Raw genomic sequence first — 27,545 nt, forward strand, 5'->3', positions numbered from 1 at the left:
AAGCGCAGGGCCGCGCTTAGTAACCCGATGTTTACCCTGGTTACCAGCGTAAAAAAACAAACTGTACATACTTACATTCAGCTGTCTGTCCCTTGCCGTCTGGTTCCTGCACTGACTGCTGGCCGTAAAGTGAAAGCACAGCACAGCGGTGAGTCACACAGCGGTGACTCACCGCTGTGGCTGTGCTCTGCTTTCACTTTACGGCCAGCAGTCAGTGCAGGAACCAGACGGCAAGGGACAGACAGCTGAATGTAAGTATGTACTGTTTGTTTTTTTACGCTGGTAACCAGGGTAAACATCGGGTTACTAAGCGCGGCCCTGCGCTTAGTTACCCGATGTTTACCCTGGTTACCAGTGAAGACATCGCTGAATCGGTGTCACACACGCCGATTCAGCGATGTCTACGGGGAGTCCAGCGACGAAATAAAGTTCTGGACTTTCTTCCCCGACCAGCGATCTCCCAGCAGGGGCCTGATCGCTGCTGCCTGTCACACTGGACGATATCGCTAGCGAGGACGCTGCAACGTCACGGATCGCTAGCGATATCGTCTAGTGTGACAGTACCTTTAGAGTTCTCTAGAAATCACATCATCCTCACTGTTCAAAGAGAAACCTACTTTGCAGAAATCCAATGTCTTATCAACAAAGCGCCAATACCAGCGAGCAGCGTAATGAGAAAACTTGACTCATTCATCGACAACAGCGGCCTACTGAGAGTAGGAGGCCGACTCAAAGAAGCTGAGATGGAGTTTGTGGAGAAATTCCCTCTTATATTTCCCGGAAAATGTCATGTTGCCTACCTAATCGTACAACATTACCACAATCTGGTCAAGCACCAAGGAAGACTATTTACAGAAGGAGCAGCGAGGCTCACCCACGAAAGTCTCATCACCTTCATGGCTGAAGCTGCAGCTATTATTAACGCAAGACCCCTGGTTCCAGTTCCTAACGACCCTGAGGAGCCTTTGTTATTGACTCCAGCTACTCTACTTACCCAGAAAACAGGACTGTCCAGTGCCCCTCCAGGAGGATTTGACGCGAAGGACCTCTACAAGCGCCAATGGAGACAGGTACAAAGTCTTGCAAATACTTTCTGGGACAGGTGGCGCAAACAATATTTGTCTACCCTGCAGCCACGTACAAAGTGGCAATCTACTAAATCTAATCTGAACATAGGTGACCTTGTTCTTGTGAAAGACTGTCAAATTCATCGGAACCAGTGGCCACTTGGTCTAGTTACCGCAACGTTCCCGAGCAAGGACGGCAACGTCCGCAAAGTTGAGCTAAGGATGACCAAAGGGAATGAACCTAAGACATTTTCCAGACCGGTATCTGAACTGGTCCTATTGTTGCCTTCGGAAGAAAGGAGTAGTGACATCCGTTGATGTCAGACGGGGAGTGTTCTGTCTCCGCCATCCAATTTGCTACCCCCATTATCTGTTTGCATAATTGCAGGTTTCTCAGTATGGATATATTTATACCTTTATTTGTTTGTGATGCTTTGGCTCCCTCTAGCGGTCAGAGTTATGTTGGCAGTTCCATTTTTCTGTTTTTGTATTATCCATGTCTGATTCTCCTCCTCCTTTGCAATGCATTATGGTAGCTCAGCCTCCATTTCCCTCCATTTTTCCTTTCACTTTCTTCAGTTTGCCTTCAAGGAATGACGCTTCACTTCATCCCCCTTGCGATTGCATTGCCGGTATGTCTTTATGCTTTCTGTAGATATTTCTGCTCCATATTAGCCTAGCCTAGCCAGTTGTACTCCCAGTTCAGTTATTAGCTTCTAAATGTTATGCATAATGTATATCATGTGTAGTATGTATCTGTTCTATACCATGCACTGATTCTATGTATATTATTGTTCACAGTTTCACCGCATCAATATACCACTACGTTTAATAAAGCACAGACTCAACCACAGTCTCCTCATTGGACCCCGGTATAGCGGTTTAGCTGACTGTATAGCTACGTATGAGCCTGCCTCAGCTAGTGAGGACAGAACAATTAGGCTTTGATTTCCTTTACAACAATTGCCAGTATGAGAGCTTACTCCACTGTGAAGGGCACAGCAGCCATTTATGAAATAAAGGCAGAGCCGATCAATGTGTTTCTATTGTTTATTCCACTAGGAAATATTGTCACACATAGGACGATACCATGGTTAAATGTAAAATAATGGCACATTTGATAGAAGAACACGGTGCACTGGTGACTGGTGAGGTCTATGAAGTCCTCATTATGGCATATATGAGAGAACAGTCACTAGTGAGGTCTATGAAGTCTTATAAGTTCATGACATGTAATGCAAACAGTTCTCTATTTCATTGTGGGATATTTTATCATGTTGTTTAGTTCATTCTTTGGCACTTTCTATGAACACTTAAAGGGACTCTGTCACCTGAATTTGGAGGGAACAATTTTCAGCCATGGAGGCGGGGTTTTCGGGTGTTTGATTCACCCTTTCCTTACCCGCTGGCTGCATACTGACTGCAATATTGGATTGAAGTTCTTTCTCTGTCCTCCGTAGTACATGCCTGCACAAGGCAAGATTGCATCTCGGCTTCAGGAAAATGGCTGCCGCGATCTCCATCTGCGCACGCGCGGCATCCCGCGGCCATTTTCCTGAAGCCCCGTGCAACAGAGCACTCCATCTGCGCACGCGCGGCCTCAGGAAGATGGCCGCCCCCACCGATGACAAGGGTAATAGCGCAGATTGCGCGCTTTTTCTTCACCTGCGCGCAGTGGATTCGGCACTTGGACATGCGCACACCACTACGCCACCAACGGAAAGCTGGGGAAGAAACAGCGATGTCACCACGCCCACCTGACCTGACCAGCCTGATTGACAGGCGAAAACGGCGACTTTGGTAATGTATTTCACAAATAGGTGGGGAATCAGGGTACACTACATACACTATTGTAAAGCACTTCGCAGGCCCTATTTAACAGTATTTTTATCTCAATCTGAAAAAACGGGGTGACAGGTTCCCTTTAAAGAGCCACCTTCAGCAGCACTACGGTTGCATTCTGTGAAGGTGGCTCTTATGTTTCTGATTCCTAGTAACACTGAAATATTGACTTTTGTAAATTGTGCCCCATACCTGTGTTGAGTCCCAGAGGTATGGTGTCTCCCCCTGTTTCAGCCGCCTCACAGCCCTCCATCATCTAGCTCTTGTGTCTGTGCGCCGCCTCCTGTGTTGCTGTTACATGCCCGGCGCCTGCCCCATCTCCCTCCTCTTTCTCTTTCCTCCCTCGGCAGCGTCTGATGAGCTGACCTGCCAGTGAACTGCTTGTGGGGAGCTCAGCTCATCAGCCCTCACTTGCAGGGGTGGCACTGCTCTCTGTAAGCCAAACCATGTATTCATTTTACAATGCGCTCTATTGCTGGCTTGTTACTACTGATCTGAGATGACGAGGAAGTGCGCTGTCATTGTGCACATCACACATTGCACAGCGCGCAGGACATATTCCAGCCCTTGAAACAAAATTCTCCAATGATGCTTTGTTCCAGAGAAGGCGCAGAGGCAACGGCAATGACCACAGCCTCTGTCCCCTCATGACACTTCATTTGACCATACCAGCATGCACTGGGATTCTCAAATTAATCATCATTAAAAAGAAAGTACGAAAAATAACCCAGCTGGAGAGTGTAGTTAGGGAAGGACAGGGAATTTTGAATTCAAGTATATTAGAAAAGAGTTTATATTAAAGTATTATGTAGAGAGACATTTAGGATGAAAATTAATTAGCATTTCAGACCACCTCTTTAAGGAATTTTTCATGTGAGTAATGTACTGAAATGTAGATGATTCCTGAGATGTTCTGGCAGTCTTGAAAATAGAGAAGAATGTTATTAAATGAGTCTCTCCAGTGGTGGTGGCTGAACCATGTTCCACATCTCTACCCGAGACCCTTCTTTCTCCTGTCTGCTTGGGCTGTAGGTTCCTTGACTCGACCTCATTCCAGCAACAGCAATGAAGATACAAAGCCCGGCACACACGGCAAAAAACAATGCCAGGACGGCAGAGGCCACAGCGGTGAATACTCCTGGAGGCAGAAAGTCGGAGAGCTGGAAACATGACAAATAATGTGACATATTAGTATTTATTATTCTATGAAAAAAGAGCAAATACATCAGGCAAATGTGCTAGAAAAAGAAAATAATTTAGGAAATAAAGAATCACAGGTAGTTTTACAACTCGACTTCTCTGTATGTCACCGAAGCGTGAAGCCAGCTTTCCCAATCCGTGTTACTGGTTATTCTGGTTTTATGATCATATTGATACCTGTTGGCAAGAATCTAGTAATACTCTGCCTGGTATATACTTCTTCCACATGCCTCATCCCTTTCCACTATGTTGCTCTTGACATTGCTCATTGAGCTGTATAGCTATATGCAGGGCCGCCATCAGGGCATTACAGCCGTGACTGGCGTATGGGGCCCGGTGAGCAGAGGAGGCCCGCATCGGGCCCCCTCTTACCTGCTCACCGGGCCCCTACCGGCAGCCGCAGGCTGAACCGGGCCCTTAGCGGCGGCCGGCGCTACAGCTGTACGATATTGACGTCAATAGTTAACAGCCGCAGCGTGCAGGTCGCCGGCGTCTGATGTCATTGTCAGTCGCCGGCGAGTGCACGGTGCAGCTGCGTGGAGAGAGGAGCGCGGCAGTAAAGCTGGACACAGGGAGGGGGGGGGGCAGTAAAGCTGGACACGGGGGGGCAGTAAAGCTGGACACAGGGAGGGGGCGCAGTAAAGCTGGACACGGGGGGGCAGTAAAACTGGACACAGGGTGGGGGGGCAGTAAAGCTGGACACGGGGGGGGGAGCAGTAAAGCTGGACACGGGGTCAGAAAGCTGGACACGGGGGGGTCAGAAAGCTGGACAGGGGGGGGGCAGTAAAGCTGGACACAGGGGGGCAGAAAGCTGGACACATGGGGGGCAGAAAGCTGGACACATGGGGGGTCAGAAAGCTGGACAGGGGGGGGGGCAGTAAAGCTGGACACAGGGGGGCAGAAAGCTGGACACATGGGGGGCAGAAAGCTGGACACATGGGGGCAGAGTGCTGGACAGAGATGGGGCAGAGTGCTGGAAAGAGATGGGGCAGAGTGCTGTACAGAGATGGGGCAGAGTGCTGAACAGAGATGGGGCAGAGTGCTGGACAGAGATGGGGCAGAGTGCTGAACAGAGATGGGGCAGAGTGCTGGACAGAGATGGGGCAGAGTGCTGGACAGAGATGGGGCAGAGTGCTGGACAGAGATGGGGCAGAGTGCTGGACAGAGATGGGGCAGAGTGCTGAACAGAGAAGGGGCAGAGTGCTGAACAGAGATGGGGCAGAGTGCTGGACAGAGATGGGGCAGAGAGCTGGACAGAGATGGGGCAGAGTGCTGGACAGAGATGGGGCAGAGTGCTGGACAGAGATGGAGCAGAGTGCTGGACAGAGATGGGGCAGAGTGCTGGACAGAGATGGGGCAGAGTGCTGGACAGAGATGGGGCAGAGTGCTGGACAGAGATGGGGCAGAGTGCTGGACACTGATGGGGCAGAGTGCTGGACAGAGATGGGGCAGCGTGCTGAACAGAGATGGGGCAGAGTGCTGGACAGAGATGGGGCAGAGTGCTGGACAGAGATGGGGCAGAGTGCTGGACAGAGATGGGGCAGAGTGCTGGACAGAGATGGGGCAGAGTGCTGGACAGAGATGGGGCAGCGTGCTGAACAGAGGTGGGGCAGAGTGCTGGACAGAGATGGGGCAGAGTGCTGGACAGAGATGGGGCAGAGTGCTGGACAGAGATGGGGCAGAGTGCTGGACAGATGGGGCAGAGTGCTGGACAGAGATGGGGCAGAGTGCTGGACAGAGATGGGGCAGAGTGCTGGACAGAGATGGGGCAGAGTGCTGGACAGAGATGGGGCAGGATTGGACACAGATGGGGCAGAGTGCTGGACACAGATGGGGTAGGATTGGACAGAGATGGGGCAAAGTGCTGGACAGAGATGGGGCAGAGTGCTGGACTGGACAGAGATGGGGCAGAGTGCTGGACAGAGATGGGGCAGAGTGCTGGACAGAGATGGGGCAGAGTGCTGGACAGAGATGGGGCAGAGTGCTGGACAGAGATGGGGCAGAGAGCTGGACAGAGATGGGGCAGAGTGCTGGACAGAGATGGGGCAGAGTGCTGGACAGAGATGGAGCAGAGTGCTGGACAGAGATGGGGCAGAGTGCTGGACAGAGATGGGGCAGAGTGCTGGACAGAGATGGGGCAGAGTGCTGGACAGAGATGGGGCAGAGTGCTGGACACTGATGGGGCAGAGTGCTGGACAGAGATGGGGCAGCGTGCTGAACAGAGATGGGGCAGAGTGCTGGACAGAGATGGGGCAGAGTGCTGGACAGAGATGGGGCAGAGTGCTGAACAGAGATGGGGCAGAGTGCTGGACAGAGATGGGGCAGAGTGCTGGACAGAGATGGGGCAGAGTGCTGACAGAGATGGGGCAGAGTGCTGGACAGAGATGGGGCAGAGTGCTGGACACTGATGGGGCAGAGTGCTGGACAGAGATGGGGCAGCGTGCTGAACAGAGGTGGGGCAGAGTGCTGGACAGAGATGGGGCAGAGTGCTGGACAGAGATGGGGCAGAGTGCTGGACAGAGATGGGGCAGAGTGCTGGACAGAGATGGGGCAGAGTGCTGGACAGAGATGGGGCAGAGTGCTGGACAGAGATGGGGCAGAGTGCTGGACAGAGATGGGGCAGAGTGCTAGACAGAGATGGGGCAGAGTGCTGGACACTGATGGGGCAGAGTGCTGGACACTGATGGGGCAGAGTGCTGGACAGAGATGGGGCAGAGTGCTGGAAAGAGATGGGGCAGAGTGCTGGACAGAGATGGGGCAGAGTGCTGGACAGAGATGGGGCAGAGTGCTGGACAGAGATGGGGCAGAGTGCTGGACAGAGATGGGGCAGAGTGCTGGACAGAGATGGGGCAGAGTGCTGGACAGAGATGGGGCAGAGTGCTGGACAGAGATGGGGCAGAGTGCTGGACAGAGATGGGGCATGATTGGACACAGATGGGGCAGAGTGCTGGACAGAGATGGGGCAGGATTGGACACAGATGGGGCAGAGTGCTGGACAGAGATGGGGCAGAGTGCTGGACAGAGATGGGGCAGAGTGCTGGATAGAGATGGGGCAGAGTGCTGGACAGAGATGGGGCAGAGTGCTGGACAGAGATGAGGCAGGATTGGAAACAGATGGGGCAGAGTGCTGGACACAGATGGGGCAGGATTGCACACAGACTGGGCAGAGTGCTGGACACATATGGGGCAGGAGTGGACACAGATGGGGCAGAGTGCTGGACACAGATGGGGCAGGATTGGACACAGATGGGGCAGAGTGCTGGACACAGATGGGGCAGGATTGGAAACAGATGGGGCAGAATGAAGACAGATGGGGCAGGATTGGAAACAGATGGGGCAGAATGGAGACAGATGGGGCAAGATTGGAGACAGATGGGGCAGGATGGATACGATGGAGACAGATGGGGCAGGATGGGGAGATCGTATGGGGCAGAATGGATACTCATGAGGGCAGGATGGGAGAACATATGGCTGGAGCCTGGAATGAGACACACGGGGGCTAGGATGGCGAATATTACCATAGGGGCTAATTAAGGGATATTATTATTGCAGTGATGTATTTATTTTATTTTTTGAGTATACTGTTTTAAATGGGGGGGCGGTCCTGTTACTGTGTAGAGTGATACTATGTTGCCTTCTTCATGTGGTGTAATGTAGAAGTTGGGAAAATTAAGTAATGTGTTCTACAAGCGGAACTCGAGATAACTGTTTTATTTCCTGCAGAGACGAGTCCTGGCTGGATGAAGTGATGGCGGTCTGTGCGAGATGAAAGATGAAGGACTTCACCTAGAGACGTCACTGGTGAGTCAGTGTTACCTATACACTGACACTATACGCTGTATACTATATACAGAGGTCCTGTGTACAATGTCACCAGTGATCACTGTATTACCTATACATTATATACAGAGCTCCTGTGTATAATGTCACCGGTGATCACTGTATTACCTGTACACAGACACTGCTTACTAATTACAGATCTCCTGTGCATAATGGCACTGCTGGTGATAGTATTGTGGGTTTTTTTTTATTACTGATCAGTATTGTAGTATTCAGTCATTTGTGGTTATATGCGGTCTGGTCATGGTGTAGTGGTATTTGTTCCTTGTATTTTATATTATTCGATCACTGTGGTGGTAATATGTCATCTGGTCATAGTGCGGTGGTATTTGTTCCTTGTATGTAGTATTATAGGTCATTTTAAAAATTGAAAAATAAATAAAAATATACCTAAATTGTATTGCATATTTTAACAAATATTTAGTAGGTTACAGTAGAGTAGGGCCCGGCCAAAAGTGTCTACCGTGTTATGGTGGCAGCTTAAAAAATCTTTTGGCCAAAACAAAAGCTGCCGGCTATATGTGTGATCTGGTGATGGGAACTGTTAATGTGTGATAGGTGAGAAGTGGAGATTTTCCAAGAGATAGCGGTGGGACTGTGGACAGTTCATGGGGTGGAGCCTGGAGGCGGGGCTCGGGTAGAGCCTGGGCGGAGTTTCAAGGGGGCCCCGAAAATTTTGTCAGTATGGGGCCCCAAAATTTCTAGTGGCAGCCCTGGCTATATGCACATAATATATTTATAATTTATTACTTTGCTATCATAGAAAAACATATTCATTTAAATCACACATGGAAACAGACTGTATTTATCACATACTTTTAAGTAACATCACATCAATCACTGATGCATTATTGTCACTGTCATTGCATATAACTGGACTGGATGAAAAAAGAACCAACTCCAAGTTGCCTAAATAGCGTAAATCATTTCTGTCCAATTCATTTTCATTCTGTTGTGCATCAGTTGTAATCTTCCTTCCTACCACTAGAGGTCAGTGAATGATCTCATAACTATTTTTCTCCATAAATGCTACCATGAAGCAGTGCGGCCTGCAGGTTTCCTCAGGTTTAGTGATATAATAATCTTCCATTACCAGAACACTGCTGCTATAAAGAAGGTGCATCAAAAAAATTCTATTCTGCTCCCCTGTCATTTTCATTGATTGTTATCCCTGCAGTAACTGAGTTTGGAGTGTGCAGGGCAGTCTAAGGATATGTGCACACAGAGGCCCCTATTAATCTCAGCTTTTTGGCCCAAAAAGTGTCGTAAAATGTCACAAAATTTGTGTGCAATTCAAAGTTGCGCCAAAATTTTGTGACTTTTGGCGTTTTTGTGACAGTTCCTCCCACCTCTGTAAAAATGGGTGTAGCAGGGGTGGGACAGGGTGCAATGGGGGTGTAACGTCACAGTTTGTCTAATTACTACCAGTAAGAAGTGCACGTCACTCGTCAGATGCTCCAGATTCATGAAGAGGCGTGCACCCCTTCATGATTCAGGTGCGTCTGACTCCACCATGCCCCTCATCAAGCCTGGTGAAAACACAGCCGGTCTTGATTAATCTGGGCCAAAGTCTTTTAGATACCGGCAAAACCTACATTCTTTCTGAAGCAGAAGTCATCTTCTCTTCTTTGTCGTTTTCTTCAGGCTCTTTAGCAGCGGCTTTGCTGCAGACGTCCTTTTTCACATTTTACATGTAAGATAGTGGAAAATAGGGGCAACTTGCAAACAGAAGCCAACAGAAGAATGGTCAGGTCAATTCTTTTAGCTGCTTTATGACTTTAGAATCCTGAAGCTGAGACAAAACAAAAGACAGAACATATACACAGCAAGTCGAGTTCACATTGCTGTGCGTATGCTCATTATTTTGAATATTTTTAAGTGCTTTTTTAGGTGGGTTCCTGGTGAAATCCACCTGAAAATGATGCTGTGTGAATATGCTCTCAGGTTATGGTCACACAGTTTTATAAAGTGAATTTTTTTTCAGCTAGAAAAATCAATATGTAAATATCACTTCTAAACAGCATGTGGTTTTTCGTGGGATTCTGTAAAGACACACTTTTTTTTACACATTTTTTATATACTATACATTTTCTTATTGCTTCTTTTTATGAGTTTTTACTTTCGATATGTGACACGGCAATGTAGAGCAGTCAGGGCCGCCATCAGGGCGTTACTATCCTTACTGGTATGAGGTCTGGTGAGCAGTAGCAAAGAGGGCCCCTCCTCCTCTTTTGCTTCTGCTCACTGGGACCCAAGGTGAGTGGGTTGCTGCGCACATCTTGTCAGCAAAGGGAGCTTTCCTGGAGCTCCATGGCCATCAACAGATCGGCAGAGTGTGGAACTCCTCCACCTGGTTTGTGACATGCTGGTGGCGGCGCCTTACAAAATGACGTCTTTGCTCCGGCACATAAAAGCATTGGACACCAGAAGTATAAGAGGTAAGTATGAAAACCTTGTACTGGAGGGTGGGGGACAGCAAATGATGAATTGAGACTGGGAAGGTGGGGAACAGCAAAAAATGATGAATAGAGACTGGGGTATAGGGAACAGCAAATGATGAATTGAGACTGGGGGATGGGGAACAGCAAATGATGAACTGAGACTGAGGGGTGGGGGGCAGAAAATGATGAATGGAGATTGGGGTGGGGACAGTAAATAATGATGAACTGAGACTGGGGGTGGGGTACAGCAAATGATTAGAAATTGAGACTTGGCATGTGGGGTACCTCAAAGGAAGATGAAATGAGACTGGGGTGGAAGGTGGAGTACAGCAAAAGATGAATTGAGACTTGCGGTGGGGAGAGCAAATGATTAGGAATTGAGACTGGGAGATGGGGTACAGCAAATGATTATGAATTGAGACTGGGGGTGGGGGACAACAAATGATGAATTGAGACTGGGGGGTGGAGTACAGCAAATGACTATGAATTGAGACTGGGGTGGGTAACAGCAAATGATGATGACTTGAGGGAGAGCAAATGATGAGTTGAGAGGTGGTGCAGTTACTGTATAGGGTGGCACTATGTAACTTTTTCTTCATCTGACAGTGTAGAAGTTGGGGAAAAAGTGGAGAATGTGCTCAGAAAGTGGCGGTCTAGATAACTGTTATTTTCTGCAAAGACAAGTCCTGGCTAGAAGAAGTGATGGTGGTCTATGCTGAATAAAGAAAAGTGAAGATGAAGGACTTCAACTAGAGATGTCACTGGTGAGTCAGTGTGTTACATGTACACTGACACTATGCACTATATACTATGTACAGAGCTCCTGTGTATAATGGCACTGGTGATCACTGTATTGGGCTGGTTTCACATTTGTGTCTGTGTGCGCAGCGTTTCATCTGCATAGATCCACATGCGTCATGCGTACATATATTTAACATGGTGTACACAAGGACATGCTTTTGCATACACATGTCATTTTGGGGTGTGCGGCGGGGCGCGGTGAACACAACGTTGCATTTTTGGAAGCGTCAAATATTGCGCAATCATCCACATGCAGACAATTGCGGATGATTGTGTCAAAAAAGCATTACTGTCTATGGGAACGCATTGGTATGCAAGGACATGCGTACGCATACGTTCGGGAAACAATGCGTACTTCACACTAATCATGTCTAGGAAACTATGTTACCTCCTGCAAAATCACTGATGTATAAAAGGTGGTGTGGGGACAGGTAGTCCATTACTCTCAAGACTCTGGATGGAATCAGAAGACTCAACAGAAGCACAAGACTCTGCACGGAAGCACAAGACTGGTTGTCTCATGGTGCTGCCATCTCTCCTGGTGCTGGTGTAAAACCCCAGGTAACCGGTTGTTACAGTGATGTTGCCTTCCTTTCGGGGAGGGTGATATCATGCGTGGAGGCAAAGGGGATTCTCTTTACCAGGTAAGCACACACATGCAACACATTCTGAACCCAGGCCAGGAGGGGGAGCTCAGGACCCGGATTTAGGGGAGCTTCCCTCAAATATGGATATATGCCCTGGTCTGGAGGGGAGTTAGCCAGTCTGGGAGAGACAGTGGACAGAGACAGTGAGTCTCCAGGAGGGAGAGATAGAGGAAGGACGTCTGGAACAGACAGAGTGGCCTAACAGCCACATGGGAGCTGCAGCCTCTGGAAAGAGTGATTAACCTGAAAGGTTGTTGTATGCAGTGGAGCACTGAGGAAAGGAGCGCAGGAATGGAACAGGGCTCAGAGGGGAACTGTGACCAGACACCCTAGAGCCAGAGCGCAGAAACCGGGTACCAGGAGCCCAAGGCTTTTGTGGGACTCTAAGACATGAAGCAGAACCGGAGGGCACTAGACTACATGTTAACTGCTCGCACCAAGCCTGAGATACAGCAGTACTCTAAGTGCCCGAGTAGTGGTAGAAACCCTATAAAAAGGCTTAAACTACCTACCGTGCAGACAACTGTCCCAGGACAGGAGAGGATTCCTGGCCAGCAAGCTACAAGCAGCAGGGACCTCGACATCTTAGCACAAGTAGGAAAGGCTTACGGACCTCACCTGAAAGAGGGATCACCTTTGCCTCCAAGCCGGCCGGACCACATCACCATCCATGTCTGGTACCCTGGACTGTGGACAACTACCACCAGTAAACCAGGTAAAGACTTTACAACTTGTGTCCTCTACTTATTCTTCCGCATACAACATACTTGCCACACAACTTGGGAGTCCTGGGGACCCCGCTTCACCTGTGGGAAGCATCACCCTCTAGCCGCCATACCATCACCCCAGAGGACCCCTTTAAGCGGCGGCGGTCACCACTGACCGAACACCACAGGTGGCGTCACGACAGACTTTATCACAATTCACTTTAAAGACCGTTCCCCTTTAATTGGGCATCCAGGGCCACGGACTGGGTCGCAGCCACCATGACCTCCCTTTTAAGACCAGACCTGGTACCGAGTACCCCACAGCCCTCGCGGGCGTCACACTGGCATCTCTCCTGGTGCTGCCATCTGTTTCTGGTGCTGGTGTCTCTCCTGGTGCTGCTGTCCTGGTGAGGACAACACTAGCTATGTAAGTATAGAGCCTTTGAAAATGTCTGTCTCTCTTAATTTTTCTTTCTGTTCCTTTAGACTGGTTGTCTCCTGGTGCTGCCGTCTCTCCTGGTGCTGCGTCTCTACTGGTGCTGCCATCTGTCTCTGGTGCTGGGGTCTCTCCTGGTGCTGCTGTCCTGGTAAGGACAAAACTGGCTATGTAAGTATAGAACCTTTGAAAATGTCTGTCTCTCTTAATTTTTCTTTCTGTTCCTTTAGACTGGTTGTCTACTGGTGCTACCATCTCTCTTGGCGCTGCCATCTGTCCCTGGTGCTGGCGCCTCTCCTGGGGCTACTGTCCTGGTGAGGACAACACTGGCTATGTAAGTATAGAACCTTTGAAAATGTCTCTCTCTCTTAATTTTTTTTTTCTGTTCCTTTAGACTGGTTGTCTCCTGGTGCTGCCGTCTCTCCTGGTGCTGCCATCTGTCCTGTTGCTGCTGTCTATCCCTGTCCTGTGCTGACTGCTGTGCTGTTGGACTACTGCCTGTAATGTAAATATTGGTGTCAATTTTTTAATTTTTTGGGGCTACATTTTGTTTGGCTCTTAACATGGTTACATTTTCTTTTTTTTTTTCCTGTAGTGTTTCACTTGACTGCTGCCTGCTCTTCAACCATGTCCTCAGGTGAAGAAGTGACTTATTCCCAGGGTGGACATGACACCGATTATGTAATCACATTTGCTATACTGATTGGTTATGTATTGACTGGCAATACTATACCTGTGTTAAATCATATAATTTTTTTACCGGTACCTTCCACTGATGAAGAGCAGGAGCAGTCGTGTGGAAATGAATCTTCCCTTCGTCAGGCTCATGTGTCTCAGGAGGAAAGATGTGGTGTAAGCATTCTTTTCATCAGAGTTGTAATTGATTTTTGTTTCATTTTTACTTAAAATTATTTAGTTTTATTGGATCTATAGGTTCCACAATGGGAAGAAGCCCAACAGGACATTAAAAATGAGCAACTAATTCACCTTGTGCAATAGCGAGTACCGTTGTGGGACACCCATGATCGTCAGCACTCCGGCGGTGACATTTGACGACTCTGGGAAGAAGTGGCCAGATCGCTGCTGCATGATTGGGACTGTGCCACGCCACATACCAGAAATGATTTTGGTAAGTTTTGCAATGTGATGTGATGCGACAGTGAAACTGTAAATGTAGGTGCATTGTTTTACAATTAGTTTTTCCCCCTTCACAGTGAAGAGAATAAGAGTGCGTTGGCGCTCGATGAAGGATCGCTTCAACAAGGACGAGAGACAGGAGAATCAGGTTAAAAGTTGTGCTGCTCAAAGGATACTCAGAAAATACAAATACCACCGGAACCTTGCTTTTCTGAGGCCTGCGCTTGCTACGCGAATGTGAGAATATTTTGTGTTGTCTTTCCATTATTTAACCTTTTTTTTGTGTTTCACTAATGTTTTTCTTTTATTTTCACCACAGAACCTGGTGCAGCACCACACAACCAGGATCATCCTCTGTTGGAGCAGACCCTCATCTACCAGCCAACGAACAGACGCAGTCCCAATCATCCACAAGCGAAGGAGCAACCTGGCAGGCCTCACAGGCTGAGGAACAGGCAGCCGCCTGTCCATCAGGTTATACCATCTCACAGCCCTCTGCTGCTGCTTTGGGTGGGTCTTCTCGTCAGCAGCAGAGTGCCTGGGAGAGTTTATGCACTTAAGCTCGGTCTTCCAGCAGGGGATTAAGGTGCTTGGTGATAGACTGAAGAGTGGGTTCACCCATGTGAACACACTTCTACATGATGTCAACAATCGCCCTGACAGCCTGGAAGCCGACCTTGAGAGACCGGCGCAATATTTTTTTTTCAATACAGCGGGAAGTGTCGGAAAACCTTACGCCTCAATTCTAGATCAACATCATGCAGGCCTGCAAGGCTGCTTACTGCCACGCATTGCAGCAGCAGCAGTCCCAAAGCTACAATCCACAGGCTGAAGAATATTACCAGCAGCCAAACATCTACTTTCAAACTCCCACAGCACCGAACTCTCCACTACCACCACCGCGTCCAGTTCACAGATCCACCTCGCTGCCGACTTCATCATCCCTGCAGCCAGCAACATCCACGACGCTCTCAAGCTCAGCACCCTTGCAGCCGGCAGCATCCACCACGCTCCCAAGTTCAACACCCTTGCAGCCAATAGCATCCACCAATACTTTCCCAAGCTCAGCAGCCCTGCAGCCAGCAGCATCCACCACTACTTTCCAAAGTTCAGCACCCCTGCAGCCAGCAGCATCCACCATGCTGCCCAGTCCAGCATCACGCCAGAAGACTGCTACAGAGGCCACCACTCCCACTCGCCCAAGAAAGCAAAGGTCCAAAACTAAAAACCTTCCCACCAGGACGAAGTCCTGGAGTCAAAAAACCCTGCTAAAATTGGACCCACCACCTCCACCCTCACCTACCAATGTGTTTCTGTTGTCAAATGTGTCACTACCTTCCCTTGTGTCTGTCCCTTCCAGTTTGTCTATCAATTCCCATGATTCCACTGTGTTGTCTACTCCCAATGTGTCCAGTCCCGTCCATGATCCAATCCTTCAACTTGTTGCCACTTCCCCTGTAACCCCTTCATCAACTACCACTCAATCCTCAGAGCTCCACACCCCCAAGGTCAACCACATCTCACCCTCAGATAGACCCCGATCCTAAACCCTGTTATTTTTTTTTAAAATAAATGTTGATTTTTTTTGCACAATATCTGTGTTTTCTTTGTGTCTTTAAGCGCCGCCACTGCAATCACACACACACGTGTGCATTGTATTGTTGAGGGAACTTGTAACGGGTGTTTTACTACAGGTATTTTACTTTAATTCAGCAAACATTACAGGTACATTTTAACATTACAGGTACATTTTTACATTACAGATACACACTAAGAGGCTTAAACCATTCCATCTTGCCATGCCACACGTCCATGATCAGAAATAAAGTATGCAGCAAACTTATCCCTCATCTGGGCAACTTCTACTGTAGTCCTCAGAGGGAGATCTTGGTAATCGTGCAATGTAACAGGTTCCTCAGGTTCTAAGTTGGGTTGCTCTTTTGCCAGGATATAATTGTGCATAACAACACATGCTTTCATAACCTCATCAATTGTCTCAATTTGTAGATTGATTGGTGTTCCCAAATTGCACCATTTAGATGCCAGCATACCAAAGGCACACTCCACAGTTCTTCGTGCCCTTGTCAGTCGGTAGTTGAAAATCCATTTGGTGTGACTCCAGTCCCTACTTGAGTAAGGTTTTAGGAGGTTGGCACACATTTGAAAGGCCTTATCCCCAGCCACAACAAACGGCATTGGCAGGCCTTCAGTGTTGGGAAGAGGTTGTAGCTGTGGAAAATTGAAATTATTATGATACAAACGTTGGCCCATGTCAGAGTTTTCGTCCAAGTAAGCCAACGTCCATGGCGACATTCAGCATCTGCAATCACCATGAGAACAATAGAAAATAATTTTTTGTAATTAAAAAACTCAGTTCCACTTCCAGCAGGTTTCATAATCCAAATGTGTTTGCCATCCACAGCCCCCACACAGTTAGGAAAATTAAAAATGTCCTGGAATTTTTCTGCATTTTCAAGCCAGAGTTCTGTTGTGGGTAGGGGAGGAATTCTGGTCACAGAACTTCACATAAAGCCCTGCAGGTGTCTCCAACAATCACAGAAAGGATGGACACTCCAATCTGGAACTGGAAATGGACAGATGATAAGGTCTCTCCGGTAGCCAGGAATCTGTCAAACAGAAAATGGAAATAAAAAAATTAATACATGGGTTTTCTAACAATAATACTATGAACATGCGTTTGTTTTTCACAATTACGTACCTCAGGGACACCAACAGACGTTCCTCAGCAGGAATTGCTTTACGTAGTTGTGTATCATGCCTGGTAATGGATCCTTGGACACGTTGCAGCAAGTCATCGAAACTACATTCAGACATCCTCGTGTAGTGAAAAAACTTCTGAGGGTTGCACGCAGCTCAGTGTATAAAGAGTGGTAGGCTCCACGGCTCCCTCGGAGCTCAAGGATGGGGTGTTGCCAGTAGCGACGGCGATGTCTTATCAGTCTTTGTCTTTTTTCTTCTTGACAAGCAAAAGCAAAGGCAACAGCCATTTTCAATTGTAAATCCAGATTAGCATAGAAGCTCTCCATGTAAAAATCCATCTTGCAGCAGGATACAGCTGCAAAAGATGAGGATTTCCTCAGTGCAGTGTATATACAGTATATAGAAATCCCATGAGACACGCCCATTGGGTATCTGAAGTCAAGGAAAAACTACTGCAAAACATTGGAAATATCGAATGCATGAGCATTCACATGCAGCTTTTTTGCTGTCATGTGTAAGATGATGCGGATAAAAAACACTGCATAAGCATGCGTTTGCATGCGTTTGGGCATGCAGAAGATACGCTGCGGACTCAAATGCTAATGTGAACCTAGCCTTACCTGTACACTGACACTTTACACTATATACTATGTACAGTGTTATGATGCGGTGGTTTAGGAGTAACATGGAACGAGCTCTGAAGGAAGTGGTAACTGTACTGACCGCAGTCCCTAAGCTCAACACAACACTAGAAGTAGCCGTGGAATGCTCCTAACTCTCCCTAGGCATCTCGTCACAGCCTAAGAGCTAACTACCCCTAAAGAAAGAAGCAGGAAAGCTATCTTGCCTCAGAGAAAATCCCCAAAGGATAGATTAGCCCCCCACAAATAATGACTGTGAGTGGAGAGGGAAAAGACATACACAGAATGAAACCAGGATGAGCACAGGAGGCCAGTCTAACTAAATAGATAGGACAGGATGGAATACTGTGCGGTCAGTATAAAACACTACAAAAATCCATGCAGAGTTTACTAAAAATCTCCACACCTGACTAAAGGTGTGGAGGGTAAATCTGCTTCCCAGAGCTTCCAGCAAGACAGAATTAATTCATACTGATAACGCTGGACAAACATAGAAGCACAGAACGGATAAGTCCACAAACTGTGAACAGAAAAGAGCAAGCAAAAACTTAGCTTTGCTGAACTGGTCAGGATAACAGGGAACTCCAAAGAGATGTGAATCCAACCAGGAACAATTTACAAGTGGCACTGGCTGAAGGACAGAGCCAGGCATAAATAGCCGATCAGAAAAGATGATCAGTGGAAAAAGCTGAAGACAGCTAACTCCAAGGAGCAGCCATCCCACTAGAAACCACAAGAGGGAGCCCAAGAGCAGAACTCACAAAAGTGCCACTTACAACCACCGGAGGGAGCCCAAGAGCGGAATTCACAACAGTACGCCCCCTTGAGGAGGGGTCACCGAACCCTCACCAGAGCCCCCAGGCCGATCAGGATGAGCCAAGTGAAAAGCACGAACCAAATTGGTGGCATGGACATCAAAGGCAACAACCCAAGAATTATCCTCCTGACCATAACCCTTCTGTTATAACCTGGTGGTTAAGAGGCCACACTGATATGACCTGGTGGCTAAAACGCAACATGGAGCGAGCTCTGAGAAGGTGGTATCTCTACTGACCGCAGTCCCTAATCCTAACAACAACACTAGAAATAGCCGTGGGATGTTCCTGACTCTCCCTAGACACCTCTTCACAGCCTAAGAAATAACTACCCCTAAAGAAGGAAATAGAAAGCTATCTTGCCTCAGAGAAAACCTCCAAAAGGAAAGATAGCCCCCCACAAATATTGACTGTGAATGGAGAGGGAAATGACGTACAAAGAAATGAAATCAGAATTCAGCAAAGGAGGCCAATACTAAACTAGATAGACAGAGAGAAAAGGATACTGTGCGGTCAGTATAAAAACTACAAAATCCACGCAAAGTTTACAAAAAAGAACTCCACACCGACTTACGGTGTGGAGGGGCAAATCTGCTTTCCCAGAGCTTCCAGCTAGCCTGAATAACACATAGTGACAAGCTGGACAAAAAGAGACATATTTGCAAAGCAATAGAGTCCAAACAAATGGACAAACAAAAACTAGCAAAAACTTATCTTTTGCAGACAAGGACTGGCCATATGAGAATTCCAAGGAAAGAACCAAATCCAACCAAGAACATTGACAGCAGGCATGGACTAAAGCCCAGAGCAGGTTTAAATAACAAACCCAGGCAAGGCGATTAGTGAAGGCAGCTGCTACAGCTACCTAAAGGAGCAGCAGTTCCACTCGAAACCACCAGAGGGAGCCCAAGGGCAGAACTCACAAAAATACCATTAGCAACCACAGGAGGGAGCTCCAGAACGGAATTCACAACACCATTCCACTTGACAAGATACTGAAGCCTCCGCCTCGAAAAACGAGAGTCCAAAATCTTCTCAACCTCATACTCCAACTCTCCCTCAACCAACACCGGGGCAGGAGGGTCAACCGAGGGAACAACGGGGACCACATATCTCCGCAACAAAGATCTATGGAAAACATTATGAATGGCAAAAGAGGCTGGAAGAGCCAAACGAAAAGACACCGGATTAATAATTTCAGAAATTTTATAAGGACCAATAAACTGAGGCTTAAACTTAGGGGACGAAACCTTCATAGGAACATGACGAGAAGACAACCAAACCAAATCCCCCACACGAAGTCGGGGACCAACACACCGACAGCGGTTAGCAAAACGTTGAGCCCTTTCCTGAGACAACGTCAAATTGTCCACCACATGAGTCCAAATCTGCTGCAGCCTGTCCACCACAGAATCCACACCAGGACAATCAGAAGGCTCAACCTGCCCAGAAGAAAAGCGAGGATGAAAACCAAAATTACAAAAGAAAGGTGAAACCAAAGTAGCCGAACTAGCCCGATTATTAAGGGCAAACTCAGCCAACGGCAAGAAAGACACCCAATCATCCCGATCAGCAGACACAAAGCATCTCAAATAGGTCTCCAAGGTCTGATTAGTTCGCTCAGTTTGGCCATTAGTCTGAGGATGAAACGCCGAAGAAAAAGACAAATCAATGCCCATCCTAGCACAAAAGGCCCGCTAAAATCTAGAGACAAACTGAGAACCTCTGTCAGACACAATATTCTCCGGAATGCCATGCAAACGAACCACATGCTGAAAAAACAATGGAACCAGATCTGAGGAGGAAGGCAACTTAGGCAAAGGTACCAGATGGACCATTTTAGAGAACCGGTCACAAACAACCCAGATAACAGACATCTTCTGGGAAACAGGAAGATCCAAAATAAAATCCATGGAAATATGCGTCCAGGGCCTCTCAGGGACCGGCAAAGGCAAAAGCAACCCACTAGCGCGGGAACAGCAAGGCTTGGCCCGGGCGCAAGTCCCACAGGACTGCACAAAAGCACGCACATCGCGCGACAAGGAAGGCCACCAAAAGGACCTAGCAACCAAATCTCTGGTACCAAAAATCCCAGGATGACCAGCCAACACTGAACAATGAACCTCAGAAATTACCTTACTTGTCCATCCATTAGGAACAAACAGCTTCCCCACTGGACAGGCCTATCAGCCTGAAATTCCTGAAGCACCCGCCGCAAATCAGGGGAGATGGCAGAAAGAATCACCCCTTCCTTAAGAAAGCCAACCGGCTCAAGGACTCCAGGAGAATCAGGCGAAAAACTCCTAGAGAGGGCATCAGCCTTAACATTCTTAGATCCCGGAAGATATGAGACCACAAAATCAAAACGGGAGAAAAACAGGGACCATCGAGCCTGTCTAGGATTCAGCCGCTTGGCCGACTCGAGGTAAATCAGATTCTTATGATCGGTCAGGACCACAACGCGGTGTTTAGCTCCCTCAAGCCAATGTCGCCACTCCTCAAACGCCCACTTCATAGCCAACAACTCCCGATTGCCGACATAATTGTGTTCCGCAGGCGAAAACTTTCTGGAAAAAAGGCACACGGTTTCATCAAAGAACCATCAGATTCCCTCTGAGACAAAACGGCCCCTGCCCCAATCTCAGAAGCGTCAACCTCAACCTGAAAAGGAAGAGAAACATCCGGCTGACGCAACACAGGGGCAGAAGTAAATCGGCGTTTAAGCTCCTGAAAGGCCTCAACAGCCGCAGAGGACCAATTCGTCACATCAGCGCCTTTCTTCGTCAAACCAGTAAGGGGCTTAACCACACTGGAAAAGTTGGCAATGAAACGGCGATAGAAATTAGCAAAGCCCAAAAATTTTTGAAGGCTCTTCACAGATGTGGGTTGAATCCAGTCATGAATAGCTTGAACCTTAACAGGATCCATTTCTATAGACGAGGGAGAAAAAATAAAACACAAAAACGAGACCTTGTGAACTCCGAATAGGCACTTAGACCCCTTCACAAAAAAAGTATTATCACGAAGGATCTGGAACACCATCCTGACCTGCTTCACATGAGACTCCCAATCATCGGAAAAAATCAAAATATCATCCAAATATACGACCATGAATTTATCAAGATAATTGCGGAAAATATCATGCATGAAAGACTGGAACACAGATGGAGCATTAGAGAGCCCAAATGGCATCACAAGGTATTCAAAATGGCCTTCGGGCGTATTAAATGCAGTTTTCCATTCGTCACCTTGTTTAATACGAACAAGATTATATGTCCCTCGGAGGTCAATCTTAGTAAACCAACTAGCCCCCTTAATCTGAGCAAACAAATCAGTAAGCAAAGGCAAGGGGTATTGGAATTTAACCGTGATCTTATTAAGATGACGATAATCAATACAGGGTCTCAAGGAGCCATCCTTAGCAACAAAAAAGAAACCCGCTCCCAATGGTAACAAAGAGGGCCGAATATGCCCCTTCTCCAAAGACTCCTTAACATAACTCCGCATGGCGGCATGCTCTGGCACAGACAGATTGAAAAGTCGGCCCTTTGGGAACTTGCAACCAGGAATCAAGTTAATAGCACAATCACAGTCCCTGTGCGGAGGAAGGGAACTGGACTTGGGCTCATCAAATACATCCTGGAAATCCGACAAAAACTCAGGGACCTCAGAAGAGGGGGAAGAGGAAATTGACATCAAAGGAACGTCACTATGTACTCCTCGACAACCCCAACTAGTCACCGACATAGTTTTCCAATCCAGCAATCTTCCTGATGTGCTGGGGCCGTGTACAGGGCCGCCATCAGGGCATTACAGCCGTCACTGGCGTATGGGGCCCGGTGAGCAGAGGGGGCAGAGGGGTGGGGCCCAGGGCAGTAAAGCTGGACACAGGGAGGGGGGGGGGCAGTAAAGCTGGACACAGGGAGGGGGGGGCAGTAAAGCTGGACACAGGGAGGGGGGGGGCAGTAAAGCTGGACACAGGGAGGGGGGGCAGTAAAGCTGGACACAGGGGGGGCAGTAAAGCTGGACACAGGGAGGGGGGGCAGTAAAGCTGGACACAGGGAGGGGGGGCAGTAAAGCTGGACACAGGGAGGGGGGGCAGTAAAGCTGGACACAGGGAGGGGGGGCAGTAAAGCTGGACACAGGGAGGGGGGGGCAGTAAAGCTGGACACAGGGAGGGGGGGCAGTAAAACTGGACACAGGGTGGGGGGGCAGTAAAGCTGGACACGGGGGGGAGCAGTAAAGCTGGACACGGGGGGGTCAGAAAGCTGGACACGGGGGGGTCAAAAAGCTGGACAGGGGGGGCAGTAAAGCTGGACACAGGGGGGCAGAAAGCTGGACACATGGGGGGCAGAAAGCTGGACACATGGGGGGCAGAGTGCTGGACAGAGATGGGGCAGAGTGCTGGAAAGAGATGGGGCAGAGTGCTGTACAGAGATGGGGCAGAGTGCTGGACAGAGATGGGGCAGAGTGCTAGACAGAGATGGGGCAGAGTGCTGGACAGAGATGGGGCAGAGTGCTGGACAGAGATGGGGCAGAGTGCTGGACAGAGATGGGGCAGAGTGCTGGACACTGATGGGGCAGAGTGCTGGACACTGATGGGGCAGAGTGCTGGACAGAGATGGGGCAGCGTGCTGAACAGAGATGGGGCAGAGTGCTGAACAGAGATGGGGCAGAGTGCTGGACAGAGATGGGGCAGAGTGCTGGACAGAGATGGGGCAGAGTGCTGGACAGAGATGGGGCAGAGTGGTGGACAGAGATGGGGCAGAGTGCTGGACAGAGATGGGGCAGAGTGCTGGACAGAGATGGGGCAGAGTGCTGGACAGAGATGGGGCAGAGTGCTGGACACTGATGGGGCAGAGTGCTGGACACTGATGGGGCAGAGTGCTGGACACTGATGGGGCAGAGTGCTGGACAGAGATGGGGCCGCGTGCTGAACAGAGGTGGGGCAGAGTGCTGGACAGAGATGGGGCAGAGTGCTGGACAGAGATGGGGCAGAGTGCTGGACAGAGATGGGGCAGAGTGCTGGACAGAGATGGGGCAGAGTGCTGGACAGAGATGGGGCAGAGTGCTGGACAGAGATGGGGCATGATTGGACACAGATGGGGCAGAGTGCTGGACAGAGATGGGGCAGGATTCGACACAGATGGGGCAGAGTGCTAGACAGAGATGGGGCAGGATTGGACACAGATGGGGCAGAGTGCTGGACAGAGATGGGGCAGGATTGGACACAGATGGGGCAGAGTGCTGGACACAGATGGGGCAGGATTGGACACAGATGGGGCAGAGATGGGGTAGGATTAGACACAGATGGGGCAGAGTGCTGGACACAGATGGGGTAGGATTGGACAGAGATGGGGCAAAGTGCTGGACAGAGATGGGGCAGAGTGCTGGACTGGACAGAGATGGGGCAGAGTGCTGGACAGAGATGGGGCAGAGTGCTGGACAGAGATGGGGCAGAGTGCTGGACAGAGATGGGGCATGATTGGACACAGATGGGGCAGAGTGCTGGACAGAGATGGGGCAGGATTGGACACAGATGGGGCAGAGTGCTGGACAGAGATGGGGCAGAGTGCTGGACAGAGATGGGGCAGAGTGCTGGACAGAGATGGGGCAGAGTGCTGGACAGAGATGGGGCAGAGTGCTGGACAGAGATGAGGCAGGATTGGAAACAGATGGGGCAGAGTGCTGGACACAGATGGGGCAGGATTGCACACAGACTGGGCAGAGTGCTGGACACAGATGGGGCAGGATTGGACACAGATGGGGCAGAGTGCTGGACACAGATGGGGCAGGATTGGACACAGATGGGGCAGAGTGCTGGACACAGATGGGGCAGAGTGCTGGACACAGATGGGGCAGGATTGGAAACAGATGGGGCAGAATGGAGACAGATGGGGCAGGATTGGAAACAGATGGGGCAGAATGGAGACAGATGGGGCAAGATTGGAGACAGATGGGGCAGGATGGATAAGATGGAGACAGATGGGGCAGGATGGGGAGATCGTATGGGGCAGAATGGATACTCATGAAGGCAGGATGGGAGAACATATGGCTGGAGCCTGGAATGAGACACACGGGGGCTAGGATGGCGAATATTACCATAGGGGCTAATTAAGGGATATTATTATTGCAGTGATGTATTTATTTTATTTTTTGAGTATACTGTTTTAAATGGGGGGGGCGGTCCTGTTACTGTGTAGAGTGATACTATGTTGCCTTCTTCATGTGGTGTAATGTAGAAGTTGGGAAAATTAAGTAATGTGTTCTACAAGCGGAACTCGAGATAACTGTTTTATTTCCTGCAGAGACGAGTCCTGGCTGGATGAAGTGATGGCGGTCTGTGCTGGATGAAAGATGAAGGACTTCACCTAGAGACGTCACTGGTGAGTCAGTGTTACCTATACACTGACACTATACGCTGTATACTATATACAGAGGTCCTGTGTACAATGTCACCAGTGATCACTGTATTACCTATACATTATATACAGAGCTCCTGTGTATAATGTCACCGGTGATCACTGTATTACCTGTACACAGACACTGCTTACTAATTACAGATCTCCTGTGCATAATGGCACTGCTGGTGATAGTATTGTGGGTTTTTTTTTATTACTGATCAGTATTGTAGTATTCAGTCATTTGTGGTTATATGCGGTCTGGTCATGGTGTAGTGGTATTTGTTCCTTGTATTTTATATTATTCGATCACTGTGGTGGTAATATGTCATCTGGTCATAGTGCGGTGGTATTTGTTCCTTGTATGTAGTATTATAGGTCATTTTAAAAATTGAAAAATAAATAAAAATATACCTAAATTGTATTGCATATTTTAACAAATATTTAGTAGGTTACAGTAGAGTAGGGCCCGGCCAAAAGTGTCTACCGTGTTATGGTGGCAGCTTAAAAAATCTTTTGGCCAAAACAAAAGCTGCCTATGTGTGATAGGTGAGAAGTGGAGATTATCCAAGAGAGAGCGGTGGGACTGTGGACAGTTCGTGGGGTGGAGCCTGGAGGCGGGGCTGGGGTAGAGCCTGGGCGGAGTTTCAAGGGGGCCCAGAAAATTTTGCCAGTATGGGGCCCCAAAATTTCTAGTGGCAGCCCTGGCCGTGTACATAGTCATCTGCGTCAAGTACTGAGGTTTATCCTTGGCCAAGGGTGTAGCATCAATACCCCTCAAAGGAATAGGGCTCTGCAAAGGCTGCAAGGAAAAACCACAGCGCCTGGCAAATTCTAAGTCCATTAAGTTCAGGGCAGCGCCTGAATCCACAAATGCCATGACAGAAAAGGACGACAATGAGAAAATCAGGGTCACAGATAAGAGAAATTTAGGCTGTATAGTACTAATGGTAACAGACCTAGCGACTCTCTTAAGGTACCGTCACACTGGACGATATCGCTAGCGATCCGTGACGTTGCAGCGTCCTGGCTAGCGATATCGTCCAGTGTGACAGGCAGCAGCGATCAGGCCCCTGCTGTGCTGTCGCTGGTCGGGGAAGAAAGTCCAGAACTTTGTTTCGTCGCTGGACTCCCCGCAGACATCGCTGAATCGGCGTGTGTGACACCGATTCAGCGATGTCTTCGCTGGTAACCAGGGTAAACATCGGGTTACTAAGCGCAGGGCCGCGCTTAGTAACCCGATGTTTACCCTGGTTACCATCGTTAAAGTAAAAAAACAAACGCTACATACTTACCTACCGCTGTCTGTCCTCGGCGCTCTGCTTCTCTGCTCTGGCTGTGAGCACAGCGGCCGGAAAGCAGAGCTGTGACGTCACCGCTCTGCTTTCCGGCTGCCCGGCGCTCACAGCCAGAGCGCCGAGGACAGACAGCGGTAGGTAAGTATGTAGCGTTTGTTTTTTTACTTTTAGGATGGTAACCAGGGTAAACATCGGGTTACTAAGCGTGGCCCTGCGCTTAGCAACCCGATGTTTACCCTGGTTACCGGCATTGTTGGTCGCTGGAGAGCGGTCTGTGTGACAGCTCTCCAGCGCCCAAACAGCGACGCTGCAGCGATCCGGATCATTGTCGGTATCGCTGCAGCGTCGCTTAGTGTGACGGTACCTTAAGTACGCTTAGGGCAATCAGAGATAATATGAGTAGAATCACCACAGTAAAAACACAGCCTATTCTGACGTCTGAATTCCTGCCGTTCTGTTCTAGTCAAAATCCTATCACATTGCATAGGTTCAGGACTTTGCTCAGAGGATACTGCCATATGGTGCACAGCTTTGCGCTCGCGCAGACGCCGATCAATCTGAATAGCTAGAGACATAGATTCGCTCAAACCGGCAGGCGTAGGAAAGCCCACCATAACATCTTTAAGGGCTTCAGAAAGACCTTTTCTGAAAATAGCAGCCAGAGCCTCCTCATTCCATTTAGTGAGCACAGACCATTTTCTAAATTTATGGCAGTATATTCTGCCACTTCCTGACCTTGACACAAGGCCAACAGGGTTTTTTCTGCATGATCCACAGAATTAGGTTCGTCATACAATAATCCGAGCGCTTGAAAAAATGCGTCTACATTCAATAATGCCGGATCCCCTGTTTCAAGAGAAAAGGCCCAGTCTTGAGGGTCACCACGCAGCAAGGATATGATGATTTTTACTTGCTGAATGGGATCACCTGAAGAACGGGGTTTCAAAGCAAAAAACAATTTGCAGTTATTTTTAAAGTTCAAAAACTTGGATCTGTCCCCAAAAAACAAATCAGGAGTAGGAATTCTAGGCTCTAAAGCCGGAGTCTGGACAACGTAGTCCTGGATACTCTGTACTCTTGGAGCAAGTTGATCCACACGAGAAAACAAACCCTGAACATCCATGCCAAAGCATATATCCTGAACCACCCAGATATCAAGAGGAAAAAAAGACAAACCAGAGCACAGATTCATTTTTTGCCACTTGTACTGTTATGATGCGGTGGTTTAGGAGTAACATGGAACGAGCTCTGAAGGAAGCGGTAACTGTACTGACCGGAGTCCCTAAGCTCAACACAACACTAGAAGTAGCTGTGGAATGCTCCTAACTCTCCCTAGGCATCTCGTCACAGCCTAAGAGCTAACTACCCCTAAAGAAAGAAGCAGGAAAGCTATCTTGCCTCAGAGAAAATCCCCAAAGGATAGATTAGCCCCCCACAAATAATGACTGTGAGTGGAGAGGGAAAAGACATACACAGAATGAAACCAGGATGAGCACAGGAGGCCAGTCTAACTTGATAGATAGGACAGGATGGAATACTGTGCAGTCAGTA

The 27,545-nt window shown here is 48.6% G+C and overlaps 1 protein-coding gene across 2 annotated transcripts in view; it reads right to left on the reverse strand.

Annotated features, from left to right (window-relative positions):
• Window positions 1–2,103: 2,103 nt before the first annotated feature.
• Window positions 2,104–27,545, reverse strand: part of CRB1 (crumbs cell polarity complex component 1) — a 189,886-nt gene continuing 164,444 nt past the window's right edge. For both annotated transcript variants that reach the window (XM_069737364.1, XM_069737362.1), the window contains one exon: window positions 2,104–4,069. In XM_069737364.1, coding sequence (XP_069593465.1) covers window positions 3,854–4,069 — 216 coding nt within the window. In that variant the 3' untranslated portion in view covers window positions 2,104–3,853. The remainder of the gene's footprint in view (window positions 4,070–27,545) is intronic.

The sequence above is a fragment of the Ranitomeya imitator genome, chromosome 8 (assembly GCF_032444005.1).
Source record: "Ranitomeya imitator isolate aRanImi1 chromosome 8, aRanImi1.pri, whole genome shotgun sequence".
Taxonomy (NCBI): domain Eukaryota; kingdom Metazoa; phylum Chordata; class Amphibia; order Anura; family Dendrobatidae; genus Ranitomeya; species Ranitomeya imitator.